Here is a 12,923-nt window from a genome sequence, read left to right as displayed (position 1 = left end):
TTCAGCATTGGCTGCAGGATTATACAGCTGTGCAACAAAGCAGCAGAGATGGGGGTGATCCAGTGCTAACTCTCCATTGCCCAGTGCCAACTAGTTCCCAAGGCTCCCTTTGGTCGCATTTGCTAGGAGGTACATTTGCCCATTTGTGTAGACGCCTGCACAGTTAACAACCAATGGCACACCCAAGATTGGGAATAAGTCAAGGGAGAGGCAGAGACTTGCTGGGTACACATCGCCAAATGTAATCACTCCTCAAAGGGCGACTGGGCCTTCAGCTGCCTGAGCTCTATGTTGCGGAATTCCCTCATTAAACCTCTCCACCTCTCTAGCCCCTGCCCCACTGTAAGACATTTTTAAAGCCTGTCCTGTATGTTGCTCCATGTCTAATGTTGGTCGCTCGCGCTCCTGTGAAGCGCTTTACGATGCTTTAGGACCATGAAGATGCTGCACAGGTTGCTGGTTGTCACTCTGCAGATTCACCACCGAGCGGCAGGCATTCACAAATTGCTTTGTAAGTTTTTCTCACATCTTTATTTGAACTGGATAAATATACAACACAATTGGCACGTGACCTCACGGTGTGTTGCCAAGAAGGGATTGCTAAACGCATTCATAATTAAAAAAAACTCAAACAGTGCTAATGATCCATCTTCTATCATTTCGAAATGTTGAATATTTACAATACTTCAGTACTTACGAATGTTGGACATTTCCATCTACTAAAGCAGACACTAAGGAGCCTGTGGCTACTACATCTTCACTAACAGGATTGACACATATATCTGTTTTAACATTCAGCAAAGAGTCATTCAAATCAATTGAACACTTCCGACTGATGAAGGTCAAAAATCATTTACAACTTCTACGAGATCCAAGTCAAGCTCCTCGTTGATGCAATCGTCCCCCATCTCTCCACAGTCTGTCCCGGGCGAATCCCAATTCAGGCATAAAGGCTGTACCAATCTGGTTGGTTGGAAGATTCTGGGTCATGTGGTAACGTTTTTCTCGTATCTGTAAATAAACAAGGAAAGAAGAAAACGCAACAAAAGTTATTCTTCCCCTGTCCTCATATATCATATATAAGGGGAATAAAATCATTAAGTGAAGCCAGTCAGTCATCTGCTCGACCCAAAGATTGACAGTGGCCATTCCCCAAACCTCAGGCCACTTGTGCTCTTTACGTGGCTTAGTCTAACATTTTTGTTTGCTAGCCTTCCTGCGCAACACACTTGGGAATTTATACTGCGCCAACAGACGCTACTGAAACACTATTTATTGTTTGTGTGTAGTTGGGCATTGGGAATAACTAATGTCCGCCCCGTTGTCCTCAAGCCAGACAGCTCCAGTTTCACACAAGACGGAAGAGATTGAGATCATTGCATAGTGACAGATGTAACAAACGGTAAATAGCGGTTAAACAAGAGTAAAGCACATGAGAGAGTTACTCGCTTCGCACTAGAGAGGGTACAGAGGAGATTTATGAGGATGTGTATGCCCGGGCTGGAGAATTTTAGCTACGAGGAAAGATTGGGTAGACTGGAGGAGTGTTTTCATGAGAACAGAGGAGAGATTTAATTGAGGTGTACACCATTTCGAGGGATCAACTCCCTAAGCAGAGAGATCAATAGCAGAGCGGACGATAACAAAGAGAGTACAGATTTAAAGTCATTGGTTGCAGGATTAGAGGATGGTTGAGGAGAAGTGTTTTCACCTCGAGAATCTGGAACTTGCCACCTGAAAGGGTGGTCGAAGCAATGCCCATCCCCAACAAAATAGAATTTAATCATTTCCCCCTTGATATTCAATGGAATTATCATCACTGAAACCCCACATCCACCTTTGACCAGAAACAACTGGACTAGCCATATAAATACTGTGGCTACCAGAGCGGGTCATTGGCTGCAATTCTTGGGGCAAGTAACCCACCTCCCGACTCCCCAGAACCTGTCCACCATCCACAAGGTTCAAGTCAGGAGTTATTGGTCCCAGGTTCGATTCCCCACTGGGTTACTGTCTGTGCGGAGTCTGCACGTTCTCCCCGTGTCTGCGTGAGTTTCCTCCGGGTGCTCCGGTTTCCTCCCACAGTCCAAAGATGTGCAGGTTAGGTGGATTGGCCATGGCAAATTGCCCTTAGTGACCAAAAAAAAGGTTAGGAGGAGTTATTGGGTTACAGGGATAGGGTTACAGAGATAGGCTTAAGTGGGTCGGCGCAGCCTCGATGGGCCGAATGGCCTCCTTCTGCACTGTACATTCTATGTTCTGTGTATGTTCTTTAATTGAGAGTACCCAATTTTTTTTTTTCCCCAATTAAGGGGCAATTTTAGCGCGGCCAATCCACCTACCCCACACATCTTTGGGCTCTGGGGGTGAAAATCCCTGTTCGGTTTTTGAGGGTAAGTGGTTTTTACATTGATTTCAGTGGCAAAGCCTCCCGGATAATTGTCCCTTCCTGGATTTGTCCGATTGCATCTGCAAAACTGGAGGTTTCCCAAAGTGGAACTGAAAACACAGTTAGGCTCGGGAGAATTGAGTGGGAAGGGAAGAGAACTGGCGGCTGGTGAGCACTGTTGGAGGTTCCTCGTAACTGTGGTAACAGGGAGCTTAAACTCCGCCGTTGTCAAGACAACATTGCTGTGTCTTTGATAAGGGTATTAGAATGAAAGAATGCACCACGCAGAATTATAGAACGTCCATTCAGCCAGCCCATCGTGTCTGTACTGGCGTTATGTTATGAAATGAAATGAAAGTCGCTTATTGTCACAAGTAGGCTTCAAATGAAGTAACTGTGAAAAGCCCCTAGTCACCACATTCCAGCGCATGTTCGGGGAGGCTGGTACGGGAACGGAACCGTGCTGCTGGCCTGCCCTGGTCTGCTTTCAAAGCCAGCTATTTAGCCCAGTGTGCTAAACCAGTATAGATGAGGTCTAACTTAATCGGATGGTAGCCATGATGTGGAGATGCCGGCGTTGGACTGGGGTGGGCACAGTAAGACGTCCTACAACACCAGGTTAAAGTCCAACAGGTTTGTTTCGAATCACTAGCTTTTCGAGCACTGCTCCTTCCTCAGGTGAGTGATTCCAAACAGACCATTCACCTGAGGAAGGAGCCGCGCTCCGAAAGCTAGTGATTCGAAACAAACCTGTTGGGCTTTAACCTGCTGTTGTCAGACTTCTAATTGAATGGTGGAACAGGGCTGAAGGGCTGAATGGCCTCCTCCTGTTCCTGTGAGTTTGAGGGGGAGGAGTCTGGCACTGGTGCGCAGAGCGGGAACACTGCGGGTGGAGAGGTACAATCTCTGTCGGGATAGCCCAAGGTCAGGGCAAGGGAGGGGTAGATCAAGGCTGCGGGTTATCCCCCCCCTCGTCCAATCCCGGTTTCCCTCCCAACATCCGTTTATGATCCACATTAGCCAGTGTGTCGTTTCCCCTCTCCGATCACAGAGTAGCAAGGGTCCATGTCAGCACTCAGAATTGACGGGGGACAATATGCAGGACATTTAAATATTTGAGCGTCAATTCCCCCACCCCCCAAGTGTATAAGTGTGATCCCAGTAAAGGTGAGGTTAATTAAAGGTGAAACAAGCAGTGAACAGAACACAAGGTACAAGTTCACCGTGACGAACAACAGTACAACGTATTTGCAAGCACGCGCATGATGTCACTTCAATCGCGGTTATGTCTGGTTAGGGAGAATCAAACCGTGATGGAATTTCACTGGCATGGAGTTGAGTTAGTGAAGCAGTGATGTGAGGTGTGAGAACGGTGCCTGGGAAGTGCACAACCAAACCAACAGCGTGACAGCTCGTTCTCACCTCACCGACGCTAAAAGGGTTTGGAGGTCAAGGCGACGGTTGCTGAGGCATTGCCTGTCAGAGGTGTCACTCGTTAGTCACTTTCCACATTGCAATTATCCAGCACACACAGATTGAGACAGCACACTTAACAATCTGACACAGTCGCAAAGGTGTTTGCAAATTCGGCAAGTTCATGGTATGCTTATGTTGGCAAATTGTTTTGACAATTTCCCAATGCCTTACAGTGGCTGGTGTTCTGAATCTGCCCTGTACTCCCGGCCAGCCTTCCAGATTCAGTTTCAAACATGTTTTCCAATTAAGGGGCAATTTAGCGTGGCCAATCCACCTACCCTGCACATCTTTGGGTTGTGGGGGTGAAACCCACACAGACACGGGGAGAATGTGCAAACTCCACACGGACAGTGACCCAGGGCCGGGATCGAACCCGGGACCTCAGCACCGTGAGGTAACAGTGCTAACCACTGCGCCACAGCCTTCCACATTCCACCCTCCTGAGCCTTCAGCCCATCCAACACCCTGCTGTCCCTAATTCCAACTCACACCAAGTCCCCGTCACCCATCACCTTCCAATGCCCCCACAGCAGTGCCTCAACTTCAAAATTCAAATCCTCGTGTTCAAATCCCTCCGTCGCTTTAGACCCTAAGACATGGGTTAGGCCATTTGGCCCATCGACTCTTCTCCGCCATTCAATCATGGCTGATATTTTTCTCATCCCCATTCTCCTGCCTTCTCCCCATAACCCCTGATCTCCTTATTGATCAAGAACCTATCTATCTCTGTCTTAACGACACTCAGTGATTTGGCTTCCACAGCCTCCTGCGGCAAAGAGTTCCACACATTCACCACCCTCTGGCTGAAGAAATTCCTCCTCATCTCTGTTTTAAAGGATCGTCCCTTTAGTCTGAGATTGTGCCCTCTGGTTTAGTTTTTCCTACTAGTGGAAACATCCTCTCCACGTCCACTCTATCCAGGCCTCACAGTATCCTGTAAGTTTCAATAAGATCCCACCTCATCCTTCTAAACTCCAACGAGTACAGACCCAGAGTGCTCAACCATTCCTCATACGACAAGCTCTTCATTCCAGGGATCATTCTTGTGAACCTCCTCTGGAGCCTTTCCAAGGCCTCAGCACATCCTTCCTTAGATACGGGGCCCAAAACTGCTCACAATACTCCAAATGGGGTCTGACCAGAGCCTTATACATCCTCAGAAGTGCATCCCTGCTCTTGTATTCTCGCCCTCTTGACATGAATGTTAACATTGCATTTGCCTTCCTAGCTGCTGACTGAACCTGCACGTTAACCTTATGGCCGGCATGGTGGCACAGTGGTTAGCACTGCTGCCTCACAGCGCCAGAGACCCGGGTTCAATTCCAGCCTTGAGGGACTGTCTGGGTTGAGTTTGCACGTTCTCCCCGTGTCTGCGTGGGTTTCCTCCGGGTGCTCCGGTTTCCTCCCACAGCCCAAAGATGTGCGGGTTAGGTGGATTGGCCATGATAAACTGCCCTAAGTGTCCAGGGATGGGGTTACAGGGCAGGGAACTGGGCCTGGGTAGGGTGCTCTTTCAGAGGGTCGGCGCAGACTCGATGGGCCAAATGGCCTCCTTCTGCACTGCAGGGATTCTATTCTATTCTTCTATAGAATCTTCAGCTAGGACTCCTAAGTCCCTCCGTAATTCAGATTTCCAAAGCCTTTTCCCATTTAAAAAATAGTCTGTGTCTCCATTCTTCCTGCCAAAGTGCATAGCCTCACACCTTTCCACATTGTAATCCATCCGCCACTTCATTGCCCCCCCCCCCCCTCCCAGCCTGTCCACGTCCTTCTGCAGCCTGCCTGCTTCATCAATATTACCGGTTCCTCTGCATGGGCGGTAATCTCTGATCCTGAGGCTAAGTGTTGACGCTGTCAGAAACGCCGTCGTGTTTCCCGTTGGGGTCAACATGGCCTCAGGATCAGCAATTCTGGCCCCATCAGGGGGCCGGCACAGCACTGCTGCCAGTCCCGGCATCAGATGGACGCCGCCGGTCCGCGCATGCGCGGTGGGAGTGGCGCAATTTCCGTGCATGAGCGCCGGCCCCAACGCAACATGGAGTAGGGCTACAGGGGCCGGCGCGAAACAAAGGAGGCCCCCAGCACGAGAGTCCGGCCCGCCGATTGGTGGGCCCCAATCGCGGGCCAGGCCACGGCGGAATAGCCGGGGGGAGCCCCATAGAGCTGCCTCCGGCCGGCGCCGCGCCAACCGTGCCGACGCCAATGGTGGCAATTCTCCGCTCTGCGGTGAGAGAATCCCACGCTATGGGCGAGATTCTCCGCAGTAAAGGCTGCCGTGGGACAGGCCGTGACCCACGGCAGCCTTCACGCCCACTTCCGGGGCCGATTCTCCCCCCCCGGGTGGGGCTAGGAGCGCGGCCCCGTGCGTCACGGCGGTGCGGCCTTGACGACGGTCGTCAAGGCCGCACGCCAAGCGTCACGCCGGCTGACACGGCCGATGACGTCAGCCGCGCATGCGCAGGTTGGACAACGCCAACCCGCGCATGCGGAGTTGGCGTCTTTTCCCTCAGCCACCCCGCAAGACGTGGCGGCTTGATCTTGCGGGGCGGCGGAGGGAAAAGAGTGCGTCCGTTGCGGACGCACGGCCCACGATCGGTGGGCACCAATCACGGGCCGTGGCACTGCCGTGCAAATCGGGCCCCCAGATGCCCCAAACGGGCATCTGCCGCCCGTTTCACGACGGCAGCGAGCAGGTGTGTTTGCTGCCGTGTTGAAACGGGCGTAAAGGCCCGGCTGCTCGGCCCATCGGCCTCGGAAAATCGCCACTCGCTGCAAAAAACGTAGAGCGGCGATTCGTGGCGTGGGGGGGGGGGGGGGGGGGGGGGAGAATAGCAGGATGGCGTGAAAAATGTCGGGAGGCCCTCCCGCTATTCTCCCACCCAACGTCGTGGGGGGCGGAGAATCCCACCCTATATCTTTACGGAGGTGTAAGTAAACATTCCCGGAGACAGAGACTTCGGCCGCGTTCGAAAGGCCACGCAGTGCCAGAAAAGCAGCTCGCTGCGTCGCAGCATGGGCGGTAGAAGCCGGGAGACCTCACTCCCGGGATCTACTCAGCTCTCAATGCCTCGCGAGATCCAACGCGATCTCCTGAGACATTGCGGTATAAATCCTGCCCATTGTGGATGGGATCACTTTGTGGCAATTCTGCATATTTGGGCGAGACAGCTAGTCTCACTGTAATGTGCAGGTTCCCGAGGTACCTGAGGCTGTGAGACCTCGGGCGAGCGCCGTTCAGCACTGGCCCCCCCACAAACGGGGGCCGGACGGAACGGCACTAGTGGGAGTCTCCCAGGGGATCTCCCTTTGAGCAGGGTGGTGGGGCAGGGTGGTACCCTGGACTGCTGGTGCCACCTGAGCACTCTGGCAACAGCCAATGTGTCCATGTTTTGGGTGCACGTGACCAAGACGGGGATACCCTGCATGGGTGTTGGGAAGGGCGCGGGGGGGGGTGGGTTTAGGCTGTGGGGGGTTGAGGATTGCATCAGGGGTCCCAGAGATTGGGACGCCATTTCTCTTGCTACACTGGGGGAGTTCCAGTGGTGTATGCAACCTCGGCCACACGTTACCCGCTGAGGCCCCTTATACAACGCGGGTCGCCGGGAAACACGCAGCTAAAAGTGCTCGCCATGGGACTTTGTTCCCATTTAGTTGAATCTAGCCCTTCAAGTTGCTGATGTCAGCTCTGGTTGGAGTTTGTAGGGGCGGGAGGGGGGGCGGGTTCATACTTTCTGGTCTGAATGTGCTGGGGGGCGAGTGAGAATCGTTCCGAGTCTTTCCTGCTGTGATACAGAAACCCAGACCCCAAGAATCAGGAACAAGTGGCAGCAAAATAAATACAGCGCACTCCAGAGAGATGCCAACAGATGTGGGCGATTCGATCGAAACGCGGTTCTCTGGATGCAGACTCTTCTGGTGGAGCTTTAGCAGCCTCTGCTGGTGAAGGTGGGAAACTGCGGGCCAAAGCAGCTCAACCGTTCTGGCCTCTTTTTGGCACAATTAAAACAAGGGTCGAGAATCTCATGGACGACACTTCAAGCAGGAAGCGAGGAAGGTGCAGAAAAGATTTACCAGGTTGGCAACACAGCTCAATATAATACAGTCACTGATAAATCCAAAAGGGAGTTCAGGATAAAAAAAAAAGAGTTCTGCACCCAGAGAGCAGAGAGAATGTGGAGCTCGTTCCCATATGGGGTTGAGATGAAACATGCAGATATATTTGAGGGGAAGCTGGATAAACACATGAGGGAGACAGGACTGGAAGGATGTGCTGGTGGGGTGAGGTGAAGTAGGGCGGGAGGAGGTTTGTGATGAAGCAGAAAACCCCAGCATGGACTGGTAGGGGCCGAATGGTCTGCTTCCTTGGCGTAAATGGTTTGTCAAATGCCGTGATGTTTGCTGGCTTTGCCAAAGGAGAATCACAGCCTCCTTATATTGCTGACGCCTTGAAATTTAAAGTTTGAAGCCACCAGATCATCATTTACGCTCACAGACTCTAGATTAAAAATCAATTGCAGAAGCTTTCATCTTTTTAATGCATCAGATTCTTATGCTGAAATGAAAAAAATATTGTTTATTGTCACGAGTAGGCTTCAAATGAAGTTACTGTGAAAAGCCCCTAGTCGCCACATTCCGGCGCCCGTTCGGGGAGGCTGTTACGGGAATTGAACCGTGCTGCTGGCCTGCCTTGGTCTGCTTTCAAAGCCAGCGATTTAGCCCTGTGCTAAACCAGCCCCTGTACATCCAACTTAGAAAATGCATCAATTGTAGCAGTGGACGGCGGGTTTGACAGCAACGTATCAACCCCAGCAGGAGCCTGGTAAATGTTTAGAGGGAGTCCAGATGCTGCCTGGGCACTCGAGGCAATTCATCGATTGTCCTTAGACGGGAGAACCACTTCAATCGGACACTTCCCCATCCAATCTCTTTTCGCCTCTTCGTGTCGAAGGGAAATTCTCTATTTCCGTCTCCCTCTCTCTCGGTATTCCTGTTTTCCCCAGTTAATGACAGCTCCCTCCCCCCCCCCCCCCCCCCCCACCCCCATCGTAACAACAACAAACCTGCATTTATGCAGCACCTTTTTCACGGTCAAACATCCCAAGGCGCTGCGCCGGTCAGACAACACCGAACACCGAGATACACCAGGACACATTAGGGCAGGTAAGCACAAAGCTGGACTGAAGAGGCCGGTTTTAAAAGGAGCTTCTTCAAGTCGAGAAGAGGTATGTGGGTGGGGGTTAAGTTCCAGAATCTAGGGCCCAGGCAGCTGAAGACACAGTCACCAAGGATAAGGATAAGGATAAGGATAAGAGCGATTATACTCAGGCAATCTGCCAGAGGCCAGCTTTGGAGGAACGCGGAGCTTGCAATGCACCACAGGCCTATCGCACATGTTTAGCCAGCTGTGGGCCAGCACAGAGCGCACTTGTCGTTGAGCCAGAAAGTTGTGGCTTTGACCTTGCGTCAGCGCTTGGGCATGCGTTCAAAGCTGACCCTCCAGGGCAGTACTGAGGGAGTGCTGCCCTGTCAGAGGGGCCATAGATGGGATAAAACATTCTGCCCTTTCAGAAGGATATAGAAGGAAGGTCCCCCTATTGTGAAGATGAGCCCGGGGAATTTTCCCTGCGGCCAATATTGATCTCGTCATTATCGCATTGCTGCTCGTGGGATCTTGCTGTGCATGAATTGGTTGCAGTGCTTCCTGCATTACAGCAGCGTCCACACTTCAAAAAGCAATTCAGTGGCTGACAACGCTTTGGGGCATCTTAGGGTTGTGAGAGACACTATGTAAATGCAAACATGTCTTTCTTTCACTGAATAATGCAGGGATTAAAAATGTGGGATTTCGACACTGTGCGTTCTCCTATTATCTGTCATTTTAATTATTTATTGGACCTTTGCAAGACCCAGCCAAGTGTGAGACAGCGTTTTGGTTTGTATCGACCTTCCTTGCCAATTAAATCCACATAAGTTGGCACGATCTATATTCAAATTTCAGTTTAAAATTCTCATTCTTGTTTTCGAATCACTCCATGACTCTTCCCCTCCCTATGCCTGCAATGTCCTCCAACCTCATCACCCTCTGAGATCGCTGCAGTTCACGCCTCCCGAGCACAGTGTCCAATTCGGTTTGATCATCTGTAGAATACATGGGATAGGAGCAGGAGTTGGCCATTCGGCCCCTTCAGCCCGCCTGGCCATTTGACAGCTGATCTGACGTAGGCAAATGGACTGTCTATCTCCATAACCTTCGACTCCCTTGTCAATCCAAAATCTGTCTAACCCAGCCTTGAACAAATTCAGGATATAATTGGATCAACAAAATCCTGACCTCGAGGACACAGCGAAGAGACGGAGAAATATTATCCCTTGGGGTGTCGTTAGTCTGTTGAATTCTCTTAGTGGAGTCTCGGATCGCTGGACAATCCCAGCAATGGGTTTCGGCACTATACAGCCTTCCAGACTTAACATCGAGTTCGACAACTCCCGACTGTGAACTCTCTCCTCCACCTTCACCCCATTTGTATCTCTATCAATTCATTTTCATTTCTTCCATCGATCCGCTTTTCCCCTCACTACTGTCTCCCCCCCCCCCACACCCCCCCCCCACCCCCCCCCCCCCCCCCCCAACACCCCCCCCCACCCCCCCACACACACACCCCCCACCCCGGGCCATCAGACTCCTGTTGTTCTTTGACACACTGATTACCTTTGTTCTGCCATTCACACATTCTAATCTCGTTATGTGTCACTATCAGCTCCCGTCTTAGACTTGATCACCACCATTTATATTCCTTTTGTCTTTCTGTCCACGACAATCTCTACCTATCGCTGGCCCCCTATCCAGCCCCAGCGCTCCACCCCTCACCCCCAATAACAGTATAAATCTGATCCCATTTCCAGTTATAGAACATACAGTGCAGAAGGAGGCCACTCGGCCCATCGAGTCCGCGCCGGCCCTTGGAAAGAGCACCCTACCCAAGCCCACACCTCCACCCTCTCTCCGTAACCCAGTAACCCCACCTAACCTTTTTGGACACTAAGGGGCAATTTATTGTGGCCAATCCACCTACCCCTGCACATCTTTGGACTGTGGGAGGAAACCGGAGCACCCGGAGGGAACCCACGCAGACACGGGGAGAATGTGCAGACTCCGCACAGACAGTGACCCAAGCCGGGAAGCAAACCTGGGACCCTGGAGCTGTGAGGCAACAATGCCAGCCACTATGCTACTGTGCTGCCCACTATACTTTCGTATCACTCTGGAAGATCTAGCTCTCATTTCTGATGTAGCCTCCTCGTCCTAGATCCCCAAGCAGCAGGAATCGCTACTCTCTATCCCCCCCACATCTGCGCCCCCCCCCCCCCCCCCCCCCCCCCCCCAATCTGGAAAGCTCTGACCCAGTGTCTTTCCCGGGCATAAAAGTAACAGCTGACTAAGTGTGTTTGCAGCCTCACACCTCAGTGCAGAGTATCGCTGGTAAAGACCCAGCACATTCACCACAAGCAAAGCCAAGGCTGAAATCCTGCAGGAATCAAAGGCTCCACTTTCCTCCCCAAATTGGCCATCGCCTGTCCGTGGGCAAGTCCAAAGAAATGTGCTTTTTAAACCAATGCCTGATGTGTTTCCCCTGCCCCCCCCCCCCCCCCCCCCCCCCCCACCCCTAACACAGAATGGCTTCCCAAACCCAGAGGCGACCTTACACGCAAAGAGGAGCTGGGGATTGATGTCACCCATGCTCACGCCAAGGGGAATGGAAATCTGAAACTCTCGCGACCCCCCCCCCCCCCCCCCCCCTCCCCCCACAAGAAGCTGTCGAGGCTGAGGGTCAATTGAGAACGTCAAGGCTGAGAGCGATGGATTTGTGTTGGGGGTGGGGGGGGATTCAGTGTTAGGAACCAAAGCAGTTGGATGGATTTGAGAAGCAGGTCAATCATGGAACTCACAGCACAGGAGGAAGCCATTGAGTCCACTGTGCCTACACTGGCCCCAATTAATCCCTTCCCCAGCTGCTCTTTCCTCAGCAGCCCCCCCCCCCCCCCCCCCCTCCCACCCACCCACCTCCCTCCGCACCCCTGTTAAGCATTTTCCCTTCAGGAACTGACGCCCTATGCAGCCCGGTAGCATTGTGGATAGCACAATGGCTTCACAGCTCCAGGGTCCCAGGTTCGATTCCCGGCTGGGTCACTGTCTGTGCGGAGTCTGCACATCCTCCCCGTGTGTGCATGGGTTTCCTCCGGGTGCTCCGGTTTCCTCCCGCAGTCCAAAGATGTGCAGGTTAGGTGGATTGGCCATGATAAATTGCCGTTAATGTCCAAAATTGCCCTTAGTGTTGGGTGGGGTTACTGGGTTATGGGGATGGGGTGGAGGTGTTGACCTTGGGTAGGGTGCTCTTTCCAGGAGCCGGTGCAGACTCGATGGGCCGAATGGCCTCCTTCTGCACTGTAAATTCTGTGATCTCGGTTGCCGATCACCTCCCACCCACAACGATCGTTGGGGTTTGTGAACCCTCAACATCAAAAGGCTTGCACAGATTAAATTGGCGAATACAGTTTCCACAGTGTACCTTCACACGGTCCGCTTTGAAATAACACGTCGTCTATCGCGATGTCGCTGTGTATCGACCCACCGCGGATCGCTTCAAAGACAATCTGAAAGAGGAAAATAGTGGTGAAGACGGCACCGAGTCGCAATCTGGAACCCGTCGCCCGAAAAGGGCAGATTCAATCGCAACTTTCAAAAGGAATTGATCAAACACTTGGGGGGGGGGGGGGGGGGGGGGGGGGGGGGGGGAACCTGCAGGGAAGAGAGCTGGGCGTGGGGTGGGAGGGTGGTGGTGGGGGGGATGGATGTGGATAATCAAAGACAGCACAGGCACGATTCTGGGGGGGGGGGGGATCTTTATTTCCCAAGCTGCACTTCAGCTCTCCAGCTTGATGCTGGTGGGGCGTGAGCAGCCTGTACCACTCTTCCCTCTCGCTCCCCGGATTTACATTCTCATTCGGACCCATACAACAAGATTAAATGGTCTTGAACCTCACTGCGAAAGAGACATGT

At 52.2% G+C, this 12,923-nt stretch overlaps 1 protein-coding gene across 2 annotated transcripts in view; it reads right to left on the bottom strand.

The window, feature by feature from the left end:
- Positions 1–508: 508 nt before the first annotated feature.
- mamdc2a (MAM domain containing 2a) overlaps positions 509–12,923 on the bottom strand; it is a 125,155-nt gene continuing 112,740 nt past the window's right edge. For both annotated transcript variants that reach the window (XM_038804093.1, XM_038804094.1), the window contains exons 13-14: positions 12,433–12,517; positions 509–1,011 (exon numbers count right to left, since the gene is read on the bottom strand). In XM_038804093.1, the coding sequence (XP_038660021.1) occupies positions 941–1,011; positions 12,433–12,517 (156 nt within the window). In that variant the 3' untranslated portion in view covers positions 509–940. The remainder of the gene's footprint in view (positions 1,012–12,432; positions 12,518–12,923) is intronic.

This window comes from Scyliorhinus canicula, chromosome 8 (assembly GCF_902713615.1).
Source record: "Scyliorhinus canicula chromosome 8, sScyCan1.1, whole genome shotgun sequence".
In the NCBI taxonomy this organism is placed as follows: domain Eukaryota; kingdom Metazoa; phylum Chordata; class Chondrichthyes; order Carcharhiniformes; family Scyliorhinidae; genus Scyliorhinus; species Scyliorhinus canicula.
The sequence above is the reverse complement of the archived record's forward strand: the minus strand, read 5'-3'. Positions and strand labels throughout refer to the sequence as shown.